General features: G+C 40.9%; 1 protein-coding gene across 1 annotated transcript in view; it reads left to right on the forward strand.

Annotated features, from left to right (window-relative positions):
* The window catches only part of CACNA2D4 (calcium voltage-gated channel auxiliary subunit alpha2delta 4), a 112,447-nt gene that overhangs the window by 13,087 nt on the left and 83,397 nt on the right, over positions 1–15,963 (forward strand). The window contains exons 5-12 of the mRNA XM_007092866.3: positions 375–537; positions 897–1,028; positions 10,972–11,032; positions 11,692–11,842; positions 13,584–13,658; positions 14,569–14,658; positions 14,768–14,881; positions 15,358–15,436. Coding sequence (XP_007092928.2) covers positions 375–537; positions 897–1,028; positions 10,972–11,032; positions 11,692–11,842; positions 13,584–13,658; positions 14,569–14,658; positions 14,768–14,881; positions 15,358–15,436 — 865 coding nt within the window. The remainder of the gene's footprint in view (positions 1–374; positions 538–896; positions 1,029–10,971; positions 11,033–11,691; positions 11,843–13,583; positions 13,659–14,568; positions 14,659–14,767; positions 14,882–15,357; positions 15,437–15,963) is intronic.

A 15,963-nucleotide genomic window follows, 5' to 3' on the forward strand; every position in this document is an offset into this window, starting at 1 on the left:
TGCCCATGAGGCTGCCCCTGTCTCTTTACTTCACCTTGGACCTCTACCTACCCGTCTCTGGCTCTGATCTGGTCATGCCCACACATGACAAACAAAGTGGAGAACTGAGGCAGTAATCTAGACAACTTACATCAAAAACCAAGTGAATCAACCATGCTCTCCAACTGTCTGGGATCTGTATTTGTCCAAATGTGTAATACAGGTCACTGCCTCAGTTGTCCATGGATGTTGCTTGTATGGATGCTGTCAGCCCGTCTGACCCCACCTCTCACATCTGAGTGCTCTGATCTGTGCCATTTCTCTTTCTCTTTCTCACCTTGTATGTCTCTTGTGTCCACACTGTCTCTGTGCTGCTTTTTTCCCTCCACCCCTAGTTTAACTATTACAACTCTGTCCTGATCAACGAGAGGGATGAGAATGGCAATTACGTGGAGCTGGGGGCTGAGTTTGTCCTTGAATCCAATGCGCACTTCAGCAACCTGATGGTGAACACCTCCATCAGCAGCGTGCAGCTGCCCACGAACGTGTACAACAAAGGTAGCTCCTTTGCCCCACCCCGCAACCTGGCACTCTCTCTTAACAGTTTGTAGTTGTTAGGTGGTACTGGTGAGTTTTAAAGATTTGCCTCCATTTTCCTGAGAAGACTTGAGGAGTCTAATCTGATTCTCCAACCTCCTTGACTGGGGAGAACAAGAAAAAGTATTCTACGCCAGTTTCGGCTGGGAGAAAACTCAGCATTCCTGGATTAGAGGGTGTGAGTGTGGCTTGCCAAATACAACATAGCAGAAAGTTGTAAACAACAGCACTGCAGGCTGCGTGTGTGTTTGGCAGGTGAAAGGTCATTGTTTCTTCTGATTTAGTTTCTCTGCAGTTCTTTCTATAATTTCAACTTTTAGACCCAGACATTTTAAATGGAGTCTACATGTCTGAAGCCTTGAACACTGTTTTTGTGGAGAATTTCCAAAGAGACCCGACACTGACATGGCAATATTTTGGCAGCTCCACTGGATTCTTCAGGATCTATCCAGGTAGGGATATCAGGAGGAATCTCCATGGTCTTCTGAGCTTCTCTGGGACAAAGGCAATAAAAGACATTGAAGATGGGCCCTGGCACTCAGACCCCCAGTGAATGGACGCCCCTCCTGTCCAAAAGCATCTCCAACCCACATTTTGACACCCTTCACAACATGATAAACACATTTACAATAAATAGCCGTTGAATGAATGAATGAATGAATGAATGAAACTATCAAACACCATGGTAACTAATCACAAAATACCCACATTAAACTCTTGTCCTATGAAAATCACTGTGGAAAATGTAAAAAAAGATAAAACAATTCTGGATCTTAAGAAGTTTACATTCTAATTGGAGAAATGGAGCATATTCACTTGAAGTTTTCAACAGCAATGCACAAAGTGCCACCAGTTAGTATGTGATTAGTGGCAAACTTAATAGATGGCATGGGAAAAGTCCCTTGTCCATCAATAAAAGTAGAAAACAGAAACATCTACCACAAGGTTTGCATTTTACTCCAACCCATTTTTGTATTTTAGCACACTGCTGAAAGTCTTGAAGTTGCCCTGTTTTTCTGAGACAGGAAATCAGAAGTCCTAAAAGACCCTTCTGTGTCCCCAGGCTGGAAAAGCTAATTCTTCTGCAGGAAGACACAAGGATCTTAGAATTCACACACAGGGTTTTAGCATGCCCCTGTTTCTCTGCCCAAATCCACAACCAGTCACTTTCTTTCTCTGCTCTCTGCAGCCTCAACAAGCAAGCTCATCCCTCTTCCTTAGAACAGCCCTTAAAATGCTTGAAGACAACTCACATGTCCCTCAGGTCTTCTTCAGGGTCCAATTCCTGCACATTTCTGCCACATCCAGAGACATCAACTTGTGTGCAGACAAAACAGTCCAGATATGGCCCATCAGTCTATGAAGAGGGGAGGGCAACTTCTCACATCCGCACCCACATTTATAGATATATATCAGCCCTCAGGGGCACAGTATTGGGGTGACCATAATCCACGGTCATGGTACACTGTTCTCATGGGTCCATGCAGGCCTATTTCTGTGTTTTTTTTTTAATTTTTATTTATAATACAGTGAATGCTTGTATTTACATCACCAATGCAAAAACTAGAATGTTACCAAACCTCTATTTACTTATGTGCTCCTCCTCTGGCCTCTGCCCCTCTGACTTCTCCCTGATTTCACCCCCTTCAACTGACCAGGTAACAACTATTCTCCACTTTGAACTTATCCCTCTATTTGACTTTTTTGGCTCTCTGCTTAGTTTTATATCATTTTTACAAACACACAGACATCTCCCTAAACAATATATTGTTTTGTTTTGCTTGTTTTTAAAATTTATTAAACTGGTTTTGAGTATAGACTTTCAGAGTTTGCTTTTTCATTCAGTATTATACTAACAAGATTCATCTGAGCTGTCACGTATGTCACATATGTACTTTGTCATTTTTTTCTATATCATATTCTTGTGGGCCAATATGGCAGTTTATTCATCCTCCTGATCCTATCTGGGTTGTTTGCAATTTTTTGTTTTTCTTCTCTGTTTTTTTTTCCTTTTAAGAACAGTGTTGCTATGAATGTTCTTATACATGTCTCCTGAGACATATTCTGAGAATTTCTCTTGGGTATGTACCTAGGAATGGAATTGCTAGGTTATGAGATATGTGACTGTTCAACTATGACAAGAAAGTGCAAAATTGTTCTCCAAAATACTTGTACCAATTATATTCCCACCAGTCATGAATAAGAGAGTCTGTTGACCCACATTTTCTGAAATCCTGGGTATTATTAAACATTAAAAGATTTTGTTAATAACCCTTTAGTATAAAATGGTATTTCACTGGTCTGGCATTGCATTTGGCTGATCAGTTGTGAAGCTGAGTATCTCTTTCTTCATATGTCATGTATTGTATGTATTTCTTCTTCTGTGAATGCCTATTTTGGCATTTGTCTAATTATCTATTGACTTTTCCAATGTTAATCCATCCTATTGATATGAAAACATAACTTGATCATAGTAAATTAGTCTTTTGTGCATTGCTGGATTTAGTTTATTAATGATCTTGTTTGGGATTTTTTGCACTCATGAGTGAAATGGTCTTGTAAATTTTTTTCTTATACTGTCTTTGGTTTTCAAAATTATAGTAGCTTCAAAAAATAAACTGGGAAAGTATTCCCTCTTTTTCTGGTTCTTAGAAGTATTTAAATAAGTTAGACTGATCCTTTCCTTGAAAAGTTTGTTAGGATTCATCTATAAAACCATATAGACCTGATGTTTTCTTTATGGGGATATTTTAAATTACCACTTCAATATATTTAATACTTGCAAGACTCATAAGATTTTCTATTTCTTCTTACTTTGGCAAAATTCTTTTTCTTAGAATCCATCCCTTTCATCTGGGTTTTCAAAACTATTTCCAGGAAGCTATTATTCTATCATCTTTTTAATCCCTGCTGTATCTATAATTATGTCCCCTTTTATCTATAGTATTACTCATTTTTTTCTTCATTATCCTGCCACTGGTTTCTCTATTTTGTTAGGTAGGAATCATCTTTTGTCTTCGTGGACTGCTCTCTATTGCATCTTTGTTCTCCAAGTCATCTGTTTCAGCTCTGAGCTTATCTCCTCTTTTCCCTTTCCTTGAGTGTGTTCTACTGTTCTTCTTTCTAACTTATTAAATTGGACACTTAGCTTTAATTTTAAGCCTTTCTTTATGTCTAAAATAAGCATTTATGGCAATACCTTGGCCCTAGAAGCTCCACTTTTGCTTCATCTCACAGGTGCAGTTAGTAGTGGTTTTTGATTTTTTTAATCATAGTAAAACACATATAACATAAAATGTGCCACCCTAACTTATAAAATGGAATTATGATTGATATATATTATATTAGTTTCAGGCATACAACATAGTGATTCAATATTTTTATACATTATGAAATGATCACCTAGAAAGGTCTAGTTACCCTCTGTTACTATACAAAGTTATTACAATATTATTGACTATATTCCCTAGGTTGTACATTACATACTTGTGACTTATTTATTTTATAATTGGAACTTTGTACCTCTCAATCCCCTTCACCTCTTTTGCCCATTTCCCAACCCCTTCCCTCTGGCAACCACCAGTTTGTTCTCTGTATCTATGAGTCTTTTTCTGGTTTTTGTTTGTTCATTTGTTTTTAGATTCCACATATATGGTATTTGTTTTTCTCTGACTTATTTCACTTAGCATAATACTCTCTAGCTCCATCCATGTCTTTGCAAATGGCAAGATTTCATTCCTTTTATGGCTGAGTACTATCCTATTGTACATATACACCACATCTTCATTATCCATTCATATATTGATGGACATTTGGGTTGCTTCCATATCTTGACTATTGTGAAGAGTGCTGCAATGAAAATAGGGGTGCATATATCTTTTCAAATTAGCATTTTATTTTCTTCAAATAAGTATCTAGATGTGGAATTGCTGGATTGTATGGTAGTCCTGTTTTTAATTTTTTGAGGAGCCTCCATACTGTCTTCCAGAGTAGCTGCACCTATTTACATTCCCTGCCAAGAGTGCATAAGGGTTCCCTTTTCTCCATATTCTTACCAGCACTTGTTATTTCTTGTCTTTTTGATAATGGTTATTCTGGCAGATGTGAGGTGGTATCTTACTGTGGTTTTGATTTGCATTTCCCAGATGATTAGTGATGTTGAGCATCTTTTCATGTGTCTATTGGGCATCTCTTTGGAAAAATGTCTGTTCAAGTCCTCTGCACATTTTTTAATCACGTTGGTTTTTTTGTTGTTGAATTTTATGACTGTTTTTGATATATTTTGGATATCAACTCCTTACTATATATCACTTGCAAATATCTTCTCTCATTTAGTAGGTTGCCTTTTGTTGATGATTTCCTTCACTGAAAATTTTTTTTAGTTTGATGTAGTCCCATTTTTATTCTTATTTTTTTTATTTTAGAGATAGAAGGACCACAGGTGAGCCCAAGTTGGAGAGAGGGGCAGAGGGAAAGGATGAGGGAGAATTTCAAGTAGGCTCTGTGCTCAGTGCAGAGCCCAATGCGGAGCTTGATCCTATGACCCTCGGATCATGACCTGAGCTGAAATCAAGAGTCGGACACTCAACCAACTGAACCACCCAGGTGTCCTGATATAGTCCCATTTTATTTTTATTTTTGTTGCCTTGCTGAGGAGACCTATCCAAAAAAATATTGTTAAGACTGATGAACTTATTGCCTATGTTTTCTTCTAGGAATTTTATGGTTTTAGGTCTTACATTTAGGTATTGAATTTATTTTGAGTTTATTTTTTTATATGGTGTAAGAAAGTGGTCTGGCTTCATTCTTTTGCACTTACCTGTCCAGCTTTCCCAGCACCATTTATTGAAGAAATCATCTTTTCCCCATTGTATGTTCTTGCTTCCTTTATTGTAGATTAATTAACTATATAATTGTGAATTTATTTCTGGGCTCTCTGTCCTATTCCATTGATCTATATGTCTATTTTGTGTCAATGCCATACTGTTTTGGTTACTATAGCTTTGTAGTATAGTTTGAAATCAGAGCAATTGATTCCTCCAGCCTTGTTCTTTCTCAAGATTGCTTTGGCGATTTGGGGGGTCTTTTGCTGTTCCATACAAATTTTAGTATTATTTGTACTAGTCCATCCTACCTACCTTTAAGTGTACGATTCAGTGGCATTAAGTACATTCATAATATTTTGCAACTATCGCCACCATCCATCTCCAGAGCTGTCTTCATCTTACAAGATTGGAACTCTACCAATTTGAAAAATAACTCACCGTCCCTTTTTCCTCTCAGCCTCTGGCAACCACCATTCTTCTTTCTATCTCTCTGAATTTGACTACTCTAAGTATCTTGTATAAGTGGAATCCTACAATATTTGTCTTTTTATGCCTGGCTTATTTAACTTAGTGTAATGCCCTCCAGATTCATCCATGTTGTAACATATGTCATATGTCATGTAACATATGTCAGCCATCTTTTATAAGGCTGAATAATATTTCATTGTATGATAGATCACATTTTATTTACTCATTCATCTGAAGATGGACACTTGAGCTGCTGCTTCTACATTTTAGCTATTGTGGATAATGCTACTATGAACAGGGATGTACAAATACCTGCTTGAGACCCTGGTTTTGGTTATTTTGGGTATGTCCTGAGAGGTGGAATTCCTGGGTCATATAGCAATTCTATTTTCAATTTTTGGAGGAACATCCATACTGTTTTCCATAGTAACTATACCATTTTACATTTCTACCAAGTGCATAAGGGTTCCAATTCCTCCCCATCCTTGTCATGTGAAAAAAAAAAATTGAGAGTAGCCATCTTAAGGATATGAGTGGTATTTCATCATGGTTTTGATTTGCATTTTCTTAATGATTAGGGATGGTGAGCATCTTCCCACCTGCTTATTGGCCATTGTGTGTCTTCTTTGGAAAAATGTCTATTCAAGTCCTTTGCCTATTTTTGAACTGGATTGTTTGCTTTTGTTGTTCTTTAGTTGTAGTTCTTTATATTTGGTAGATATTAACCTCTTATCAGATAAATAATTTGCAGATATCTTCCATTCTGTGGTTCTCTTTTCACTCTATTGATTGTGTCCTCTCATACACAGAAGTTATTGCCTGTGTTTTTGGTTTTATGGTAGAGTTTAAATTATCATTTGCTTCTAAATATTGTTAAATTTCCTTGTGATTTATTCTTTGATCTTTTAGTTATTTAAAAGCATATTATAGGGGTGCCTGTGTGGCTCAGTCAGTTGAGCATTCCACTCTCAATTTCAGCTCAGGTCATGATCATGGGATCATGGGATCAAGCTCCATGTCAGGCTCCATACTTAGCATGGAGCTTATTTGGGATTCTCTCTATATATATATATATAACATAAAATTTATTTTAATTTATAAAATTTCTAAATATGTAAGTATTTTATACTTATCTTTTTTAAATATGAAATTTATTGTCAAATTGGTTTCCATACAACACCCAGTGCTCATCCCAAAATATGCCCTCCTCAGTACCCATCACCCACCCTCCCCTCCCTCCCACCCCCCATCAACCCTCAGATCGTTCTCAGTTTTTAAGAGTCTCTTATGGTTTGGCTCCCTCCCTCTCTAATTTTTTTTCCTTCCCCTCCCCCATGGTCTTCTGTTAAGTTTCTCAGGATCCACATATGAGTGAAAACATATGGTATCTGTCTTTCTCTGTATGACTTATTTCACTTAGCATAACACTCTCCACTTCCATCCATGTTGCTACAAAAGGCCATATTTCATTCTTTCTCGTTGCCAAGTAGTATTCCATTGTGTATATAAACCACAATTTCTTTACCCATTCATCAGTTGATGGACATTTAGGCTTTTTCTATAATTTGGCTATTGTTGAAAGTGCTGCTATAAACATTGGGGTACAAGTGCCCCTATGCATCAGTACTCCTGTATCCCTTGGGTAAATTCCTAGCAGTGCTATTGGGTCCTAGGGTAGATCTATTTTTAATTTTTTGAGGAACCTCCACACTGTTTTCCAGAGTGGCTGCACCAGTTTGCATTCCCACCAACAGTGCAAGAGTGTTCCCGTTTCTCCACATATACTTATCTTTTTATTATAAATTTCTAATTCAATTTATTTGCATTCAGAAAACATGCCATATGTGGTACTGATTTATGTGAAGTTAGTTGAGATGCCATCAAGTACGTCATCAAACTTTATAAGTATTCCATATGTGCTTGAGAAGAATATGTGTGCTCTAATTGTTGGATGAAAAATTCTGCATATGTTGGTAATCAAGCTTGTTAATTGTATTGTTTAAATTTTCTATTTCTTTGCTGTTTATGTCTGCTTGACTCTCTTTAGCTCCTTTGACACTTTTTGTTACAAATCTATTTTGTCTCATATGCACAGAGGGATACCAGTTTGCTCTTGGTTAGTATTTGGGTAATACATATTTTTTACCTCCTTTTACTTCCAACCATCTATGTCATTTTCCTTTAATCATATGTCTTGAAAATAGCTCATAGCTTTTCAATTTTTATCCAGACTGACAATGTCTTTTACTGGTTGGCAAGTTAAACTTGTTTACATTTATTGTATTGAAATTTGTAAACATGCTATTATATGATACTTAAAATTTTTATTGGTCCTTCTATTTTTATGTTTCCTCTTTCCCCTTTGTTTGTCTTTTTCAGAGATTGGCATTTTTGATAAATATCTCCTTCTCTCATTACTTCTCTATTTTTCTATCAGTTTAGAACTTATCCTTCTGTTTCTTTTAGTAATTACCCCTGAAATTTTATCAGGCATACTTAACACATGATGTTAAAAGTAAATAATATTTTTACTCTTCCTCCAGTCACAAAAGAGCTTTAGGACTCGTGCTTACGTCCACTTCTCCCACCTTGGCTTCCATTCTGTTGTCATGTAATATATCCCGTTTTTGATCCCCACAAATTAGATACTATGCTGTTGAGACAGACATGCCTATTTGGAATGGACTCTTTGTTTACTATTTTATTTGCCCACCATTCCTTCATGCATCCCAAGCTGTCTTTTCAAGATCCTTTTCCTTCTTGAAGTAAATGTCAGAAGTTCCTTTCTGGTGGGTCTCTTGGTGGTAAATTGCTCCTGCTTTGTTTATCTATAACCGCTTTATTTTATCCCCACTTTTTTGTTTTGCTTTTTAATTCATCCTTTTTTGTTCTTAGGAGTTACACAAATCATTTCCTGTTGTCATCTCATTTAAACAGAAAAGGCCAAGTCTTTTTTTTTTTTTTGGAGAGGAGTGACTAAGCCTGCATTTGATGACACACCCCTGAGAAATAGCACAGAGGAACTAGAAACCCCCAAGCAGATTTCAGAAAACAACACTGTTGTTCTCTATCAAAACTGTTGTATTCTTTAATGATTGTTTGGCTGGGAATGCATTTCTAAATTCGCAATTATTTTCTCTTAACACCTTAAAACTGTGTTTCTACTGTCTTCTGACTTCCATTGATGTTGTGAAAATCTGCTATCAATTTAACTGCTGTTCCTTTGTAAGCATTCTCGCTTTTCTGGCTGTTTTCAAGGTATGTATGTATGTATGTACGTATGTATGTATTCGCCCTCAGAGTTATGCAGTTTCACTACTATGTGTCTACATGTGGATATCTTATTTATCCTGCTTGGGATATGCTGTGCTTTCTAGATCTATGGATTCAGACTGTTTCTCAGTCCTAGAGCATTTGCCAACATCAGTTCTGTGACCATTTTCTTTCCTCGCACTCTCCCTTTTTTCTTTCTACAGCCCCAGCCAGATATATATTAGACCTTCTCATTCTAGTCTCTGGGGGAATCTTTCAAATGCATGGATTTTCTCTTATGCAGACCTCTGCATAATCCATTATACATTTTTTTCAACATTTAGAAAAATGTTCCATATTCTTAAGGCTGTTTCTTTGTTCCTAATCACTTCTTGTTATTTATTCTTCCTGATGATTTCTCCAACATAGCCATCTTCTACTTTGTATTTGGTAGTTTCAATACCTGTAATCCTTGGGAGGATACAGCTGATGGTTCTTGCTTCTGCTGACTCTCACTCACACTGCCTGTTTCTTGTGTTTTTGGTAATCTTTACCTGTGAGGTCACACCATTTCAAGAGTCAAGCTTCCCCCCAAGAGGACCACTTCTGTTTCTTCTTGGAGTTGAGGGTACCCCCACCAGGACCACTAAACCGCTTTTCCAAGGTTTTGGTTCAGAACTGAGAACCTTAGACACAGTTTCTCCTCCTCATTATTGTTCTAAGGATCAGATTCCCCACACCTGTGCTGCTGCTATAGGAATGTGTCCTTTGGAAGACCCTACTTCTCACAGCTGCCTTCAGGTCTACATAAGAGCCATTGTTACTCAAGCTCCCACCATGCTCTGGTCCTGTTTCTTCCTTCCAGGCCTTGGCTCCTGGCTGCCCGGACCCCTGCCTCTCACTCTTGGAACTCGGCTTTCACTTGTTTGGTTTTGGGGGCATGATCACTGAAAACATCTCCTACCTTTGAGACAAGCAATGCTTCAGAGGGTGTACCTCATCTGAAATCTAACTGTTATGGAAAAGGATGATCCCTTGGAGCTTCTAGACATTCGTGATACTGACACAACCTTTTTTGTAGCCCAAACATAACCAACTACACTTTCACCTGTTATTTTTAATCTCCCTATTTTGAACTCACTATTCCCAACCATTAAAATCTTTCAAAAGAGATTCTATCATTGATCATGTCAGTGCTATCTGTGCTTTGTGTACATTTATCCAAGTTTTTGATCAGATGAATAAGACAAAAGCATTCTGTGAGTGCTCAAGGTAAGACCTTTCGTTCTCATTCATTCATTTTTCATTCAAGTAACAAACATTTATTGAGCATCAACTCTGCTAGGTACTATGTTAGACACTATACTAGGCCCTGGAATCCCTGACTTCAAGGAGCTTACAGTCCTATAGCCAAATCACTTCTCCCAGTGATCTTAATTAAGCTGAGTAAAGTGGGTGAGCTAAAGAACAGAGTACCTGTCTGTTTATCGCTCTGTCCATGTTTTGCTGATGGTAGTGGATGTTAACTGTCATACCTCCTTCAAGCTTCCCCTTCTACAACTTGATGTGAGGTTCAGTCACAAATGGGTCCCAGGTATCACATTTTGGGGGGCCTGTGAAAGTAACCCCAACTCTGGATCTGGGCAGTGTTGGTGGTAGGTATCCCTCCATAAGTTGCCCTTCCTCCTTGCCTGCTGCCTCAGTTTACAGGGTGTGATCTAGTGGTCCCACACCTGCTGTCCAGGTCCACTGCTGGCCCTGCCTTGGGGGTGGCCAAACTGGACATTCTGTGCTCTTTACTGAGTGCTCTTTATTGAGCTGGTAAAAGAACCAGCCCTTATTTCCCCAGGTATCAAATGGACGCCTGATGAGAATGGAGTCATTGCCTTTGACTGCAGAAATCGTGGCTGGTAAGAGCTCCAGGGGAACGGTGTCTGGTGCTGGTATCTCTCATATAACCTTTGGGTTCTGCCCAGTTCTCCTCCAGTCACTGCCCTACCCCCACCACCAGCCAAGGGCCTCAGGTGTGTAGAACCTGAACCCAATGCAAAAGCAGGAAGAGTTGCCAGCTGTATTTCCCTTCTCTGCAGCTGCCCTTGCTCTAGGACTCATCACATTTGTCTTTCTTACCCCAAACCTCCTTCCAGCACATTGAGCTGTCTCCAAATCAACCCTCTGCCAGACTCTCCCCTCCCTTCACACCCCTCCTCTGGAAGATTTGTAATGGAATCTGAGGGTGAAATCCAGCTTTCTCCCTTCCTGCTGCCTGTCCCTCCAGGACCCTGGCTGGTCCAAAACAAAAAGGACAAGGGTTACCACCGGGACTGAACCTTCTTCCCACCTGATAGGTCCATTAGATGAGCACAGTCCCAACTTTTGACCCCAAAATGGCTTTAGAACTGTGCTGGGTGGTTATGGGACATGACAAAAGCTAGCATTGATGGATCATTGCCCTGAACCTTGGGTACACCTGGGCCACAATCTGAATAGAAATAACAAGAGTTTCAGTTGGGTGGCTGTTCTGGCTTTAGTTTTCCCATTATTGGCCTGTGCTTTCTTTCTGTTAAAGGTATATACAAGCTGCTACTTCTCCCAAGGACATAGTGATTGTAGTGGATACGAGTGGCAGCATGAAGGGGCTGCGGATGACTATCGCCAAGCACACCATCTCCACCATCCTGGACACACTGGGGGAGAATGATTTTGTTAATATCATTGCGGTAAATGTGCCTTCCTATTCTAGAATAGCTCTCCCCAGAAAAAAACCCTTTCTGCCTGCACTAGAATGACCTATACGTACAATCACTTAATGCTTCGCACTGTAGAATGATTCTCTTCTCTGAAGCTGGGGCTTCTAACCTAAGCTGGACCAAGGATGGGCTTTAAGGGATCCACAGAGTTTCTGAAATTGTGTGTAAAATGTGTGCATCCACTTTTCTGATTCCACAGATTTCATCAATTTCTCAGATGAGTCTGAGAATAAAAATTAAGAGACACTTGCCCTGAGCAGATACTTAACTCACCCCATCCATGTGCTCTTGACTGGTACCCATCACTGGAACAGCCTCTCCATTATGCTTAGGATGAGTGAGCCCTGCGCTCTTGCTTTTTACATTCCCAGTCCCCCATCTCCTTCATCCCACCAAATCCAGACGTTAGGAGAAGGGGAATGTAGGTAGTGGGAGCTAGAAAGGGACCAGCAGACCTTGGTCCTGCTTGCATGGCAAATCTTCCTGAGGATAGCTCTAGACAGGATAGGTCTTCCTGTCCTAGAAAAATAATGAAGGAGAGGGATGAAGCAGAAAGAAATGTGAAGATAACAAGTCAGAAGAATGCTTTCAATGCAATGAAAGAGCAGACCAGTTCAGCCCTCCAAGGAGGCAGAGTTGACTGCCACCTTGGGGGCATCAATTTGAAGGCTACCTGATCCAAAGCTTTCCCCATCATCCTGTCACATTGCTGAAAATGCTTGTCTTCAATGGAATTTATATATCTAGTAAAGAAATACCAAGGCAAAATGGTCTAACTTCAAAATGTTCATCCTGGAGGCATAAGAAGGGCCCCTCCCCCATCTCTGAATTGCTCCCCTGAGGCCTGCATCATTTACCCACCCACACCACCCCTGGACCTCACCCTCCCCAACTCCACCACCTTTCCATCCCTAGACATGACCTGCAGCAGTGACAGGACAGTTACAAGGACAGGCCTCAGTCCTCCACAAGAGTGGGAGTGTGCTCCTCCTGCAGAGCCTGCCCCACCTCTCTCCCAACCCTTCTCCTGCTTTTGGGGAGGAGAGGCAGGAGAAACATTTGTTCCCTACATTCCCCAAGAACACCCCAGCACTTGCCCTAGAACCTGCCTGCACTCCTACCACCATGTCACCATCATCTCCCTTTCTCTCCCTCTTGTATTTAAACAGAAGTAGATTAAAGACATCTTCAAGATTTGAATTCTAACTATAGGGAAATGGAGAGATTAAGAAAAAGAGGGCAGTAGCAATTCATTTCCCCCCTTCCCATTCCCTGTTGACAGCTAGAGGATCTTGATCATAAATGCAAGACAAAAGGTAAAAGAATTCAGTTCCTAATCCCTATACCCAGGCATTGGGGAGGGGTCAGAACATAGAAGAACTAGAAGGCTCTGGGATTCTTGTGGAAGGCACTTTGTCTTGTCCTAAGGGTGGAGACCAAAGGAATTCTCTCAGTGCCTTCAGGTTCTCTGTGTATTCTAGGAGATGGACATCACTCAGCCACCTGAGAAGACCAAGACCAGGATTTGAGGAGAATTTTTAGAGTTAAAGCCCCACTGTTCTCTGTACCCCCTTCTCTCTACTCAGGAAAACTGCCAGAAGCATAGGGTACTCCAAGATAATATTACACAGGTGCCAAGTTAGCCTGTGAGTTTCCTGAGCTTCCAAACTGATCCTATCTGTTCTGTCCCCTCTGCCCTCTGCAACTACAGTACAGTGACTACATCCATTACATCGAGCCTTGTTTTAAAGGGATCCTTGTCCAGGCAGATCGGGACAATCGCGAGGTGAGTGTCCACCATAGGTGAGTGCCTGATGCTTCTGAACCCCTGCTTGATTAGGATGGTAGGCAGTCACCTGAACAGACTTCCTGACGGCCCCCTTTACTTATTCCCATGGCACTTGGAAAGAGGGAAAAGCAGTTACCCATGTAAATACCCCCAAGAAATTGCCTCATAAATATGCTGCCTGCTTATCAGAATAGTGAGCAAAGAGAGACCTCCCATCCAAAGGAAATCTCACTTATTCAGAACTGCTTTTTCACTCTGTGGATTATCCATGACTCAATTTCCCTCTTTGCCTCCTCTGTGGGTCTTTCCACTGTATCAGTCCTCATGAAGAACTTCCCCAAAAGGAAGAGAAGTTCAAACCCATTGGATTGAGTCTTTCTCAAAGGCCAAGGAGGAGAGGATGTGGTAACTTTTTTGAAAAGAAAAGGTTGCAAGTCACAGATCCTTCTTTCTGTGACTGGAGAATTTGAGTTTGGCTTCTTCTTGAATCCCAGCCTCGGGTTGGACACTGGAGCCCCTGGCGGCCTCCATGGTTTCTTCTGTGAAATGCTCACCATTGGGTTATGTAGGTCTGGGTGCTGAGGATGCTGGGGATCTGGGCATTGGTTCCCAGCAGGTCTGCCTGAACTGTTCTCCCTGCTCTGGATGGGCTCACACTTGGCATTTCCTTCCAGTAGTGGAGATGTGTTTGCACCTAGCCACTTGCACTCTTTCTGTTTATCTTGGGGGCATTTAAGAAACATCTGTTGTAGGGTCCAGCCATGAAATTAGCTGGATCATGAAGAGATGGATCCTGTAGTCATGTTCTGGGCAAATGGCTCTAAACAGCCTCTGAAATTAAGACCACAGATGAAGGTTCCTTGGCCATCAATCCACTGACTCTCCTCTAATTTCTTACCCATGATAGCATTTCAAACAGCTGGTAGATGAGCTGATGGTCAAGGGTGTGGGGGTCGTGAACCAAGCCTTGACTGAAGCCTTCCAGATCCTGAAGCAGGTACCGACACCTGGTGAAGCTCCAGGAGAGTAAAGGGTTAGGAGATGGGGTGGAGGTGTGGGGGGGACAGTTGGGCTGCAGTCATGTTACCTGTCCTTTCCCCACACAGTTCCAAGAGGCCCGGCAAGGAAGCCTCTGCAACCAGGCCATCATGCTGATCACCGATGGGGCTGTGGAAGACTATGAGCCAGTATTTGAGAAGTACAACTGGCCTGACCGCAAGGTTACCCTTCTGGTGGAGGTCAAGGGGGCAGGGGAAGGGGCCAAGGGAAGCGTTCTCTTACTGCCTGCATAGGATAACCAGTGGTGCCCAGAAAAACCAGGCCTTCCCTGAGTTCAAATGTTCTGCTCCATTAGACACATTAGTAAATGTCCCAGATTGGTGTTCCAAAATTATGGTGACCCTAGGCACAGAGGACTCATGTGAGAGAGAGTTCTGGGTGAGAGACCAGATGTGGTGTTCAGATGAAAACTGTCAGGCTGTGACCCTCCACGCTATACCTGGCTCACATTACCATGGTCCTGGCAAGTCCCATTGCTGCCTAGGCCTCAGGGTCCTTTCTGGTCAAAAGGATGAGAGTGGAGAATTCAAAGTCAGCAAAATGCTTGACCTGACATCCAAGACTCACATAAATAATATTAACACTACTTATGGCCAGGATCTATGTCTGCTGAGTGCATCTGTGTCTTGTGGATTAGGTTCGAGTTTTCACTTATCTGATTGGAAGAGAAGTGACTTTTGCTGACCGCATGAAGTGGATTGCATGCAACAACAAAGGTAGGTGGTGTGTGAGCAGAGCTGCTTGCAGCCTGCACCCAGTCGTCGGAGGTTCTGAGCCATGGCTCCTGTATTGGGGCCTTACAGAGGTACTGTGTCAAGATAACAGTATCTGCCCCTCCTTCTAACTTGGAAAAAGCTAGACAAAATGTAGATTGCCCCAGGAAAACTTGAGTAAATACATGATTACCCCTGCAGGACTCTAACTTATAAAGTCACCTGAAATGAAACTGAGAGGTCATCTGTCCAGTGTTTGCAGAAGAGAAAATTCTCTCTTCAAATAAAGCCTGTATGAATCATAATACAGACAGAGTGATGCAGGGGTGAGACCCACAGTTTAAATGTCAGTTCTTTCTGATGTCTAGCCTCCATTCCTCTTGTTGCAGATTAAGTCCATTTACTCTGGTTCTGCTTCTAGACAAAGCAGAGGGTCATCATTTTCTTTAGAATAATGTTTTGGGTGCAGTCCTCATCTGTCTCTGGCCAGAGCCAAAGATCTGGGCTGTGCAATGCCAACTTGGTCCCTA

This window comes from Panthera tigris, chromosome B4 (genome assembly GCF_018350195.1).
Source record: "Panthera tigris isolate Pti1 chromosome B4, P.tigris_Pti1_mat1.1, whole genome shotgun sequence".
Taxonomy (NCBI): Eukaryota; Metazoa; Chordata; class Mammalia; order Carnivora; family Felidae; genus Panthera; species Panthera tigris.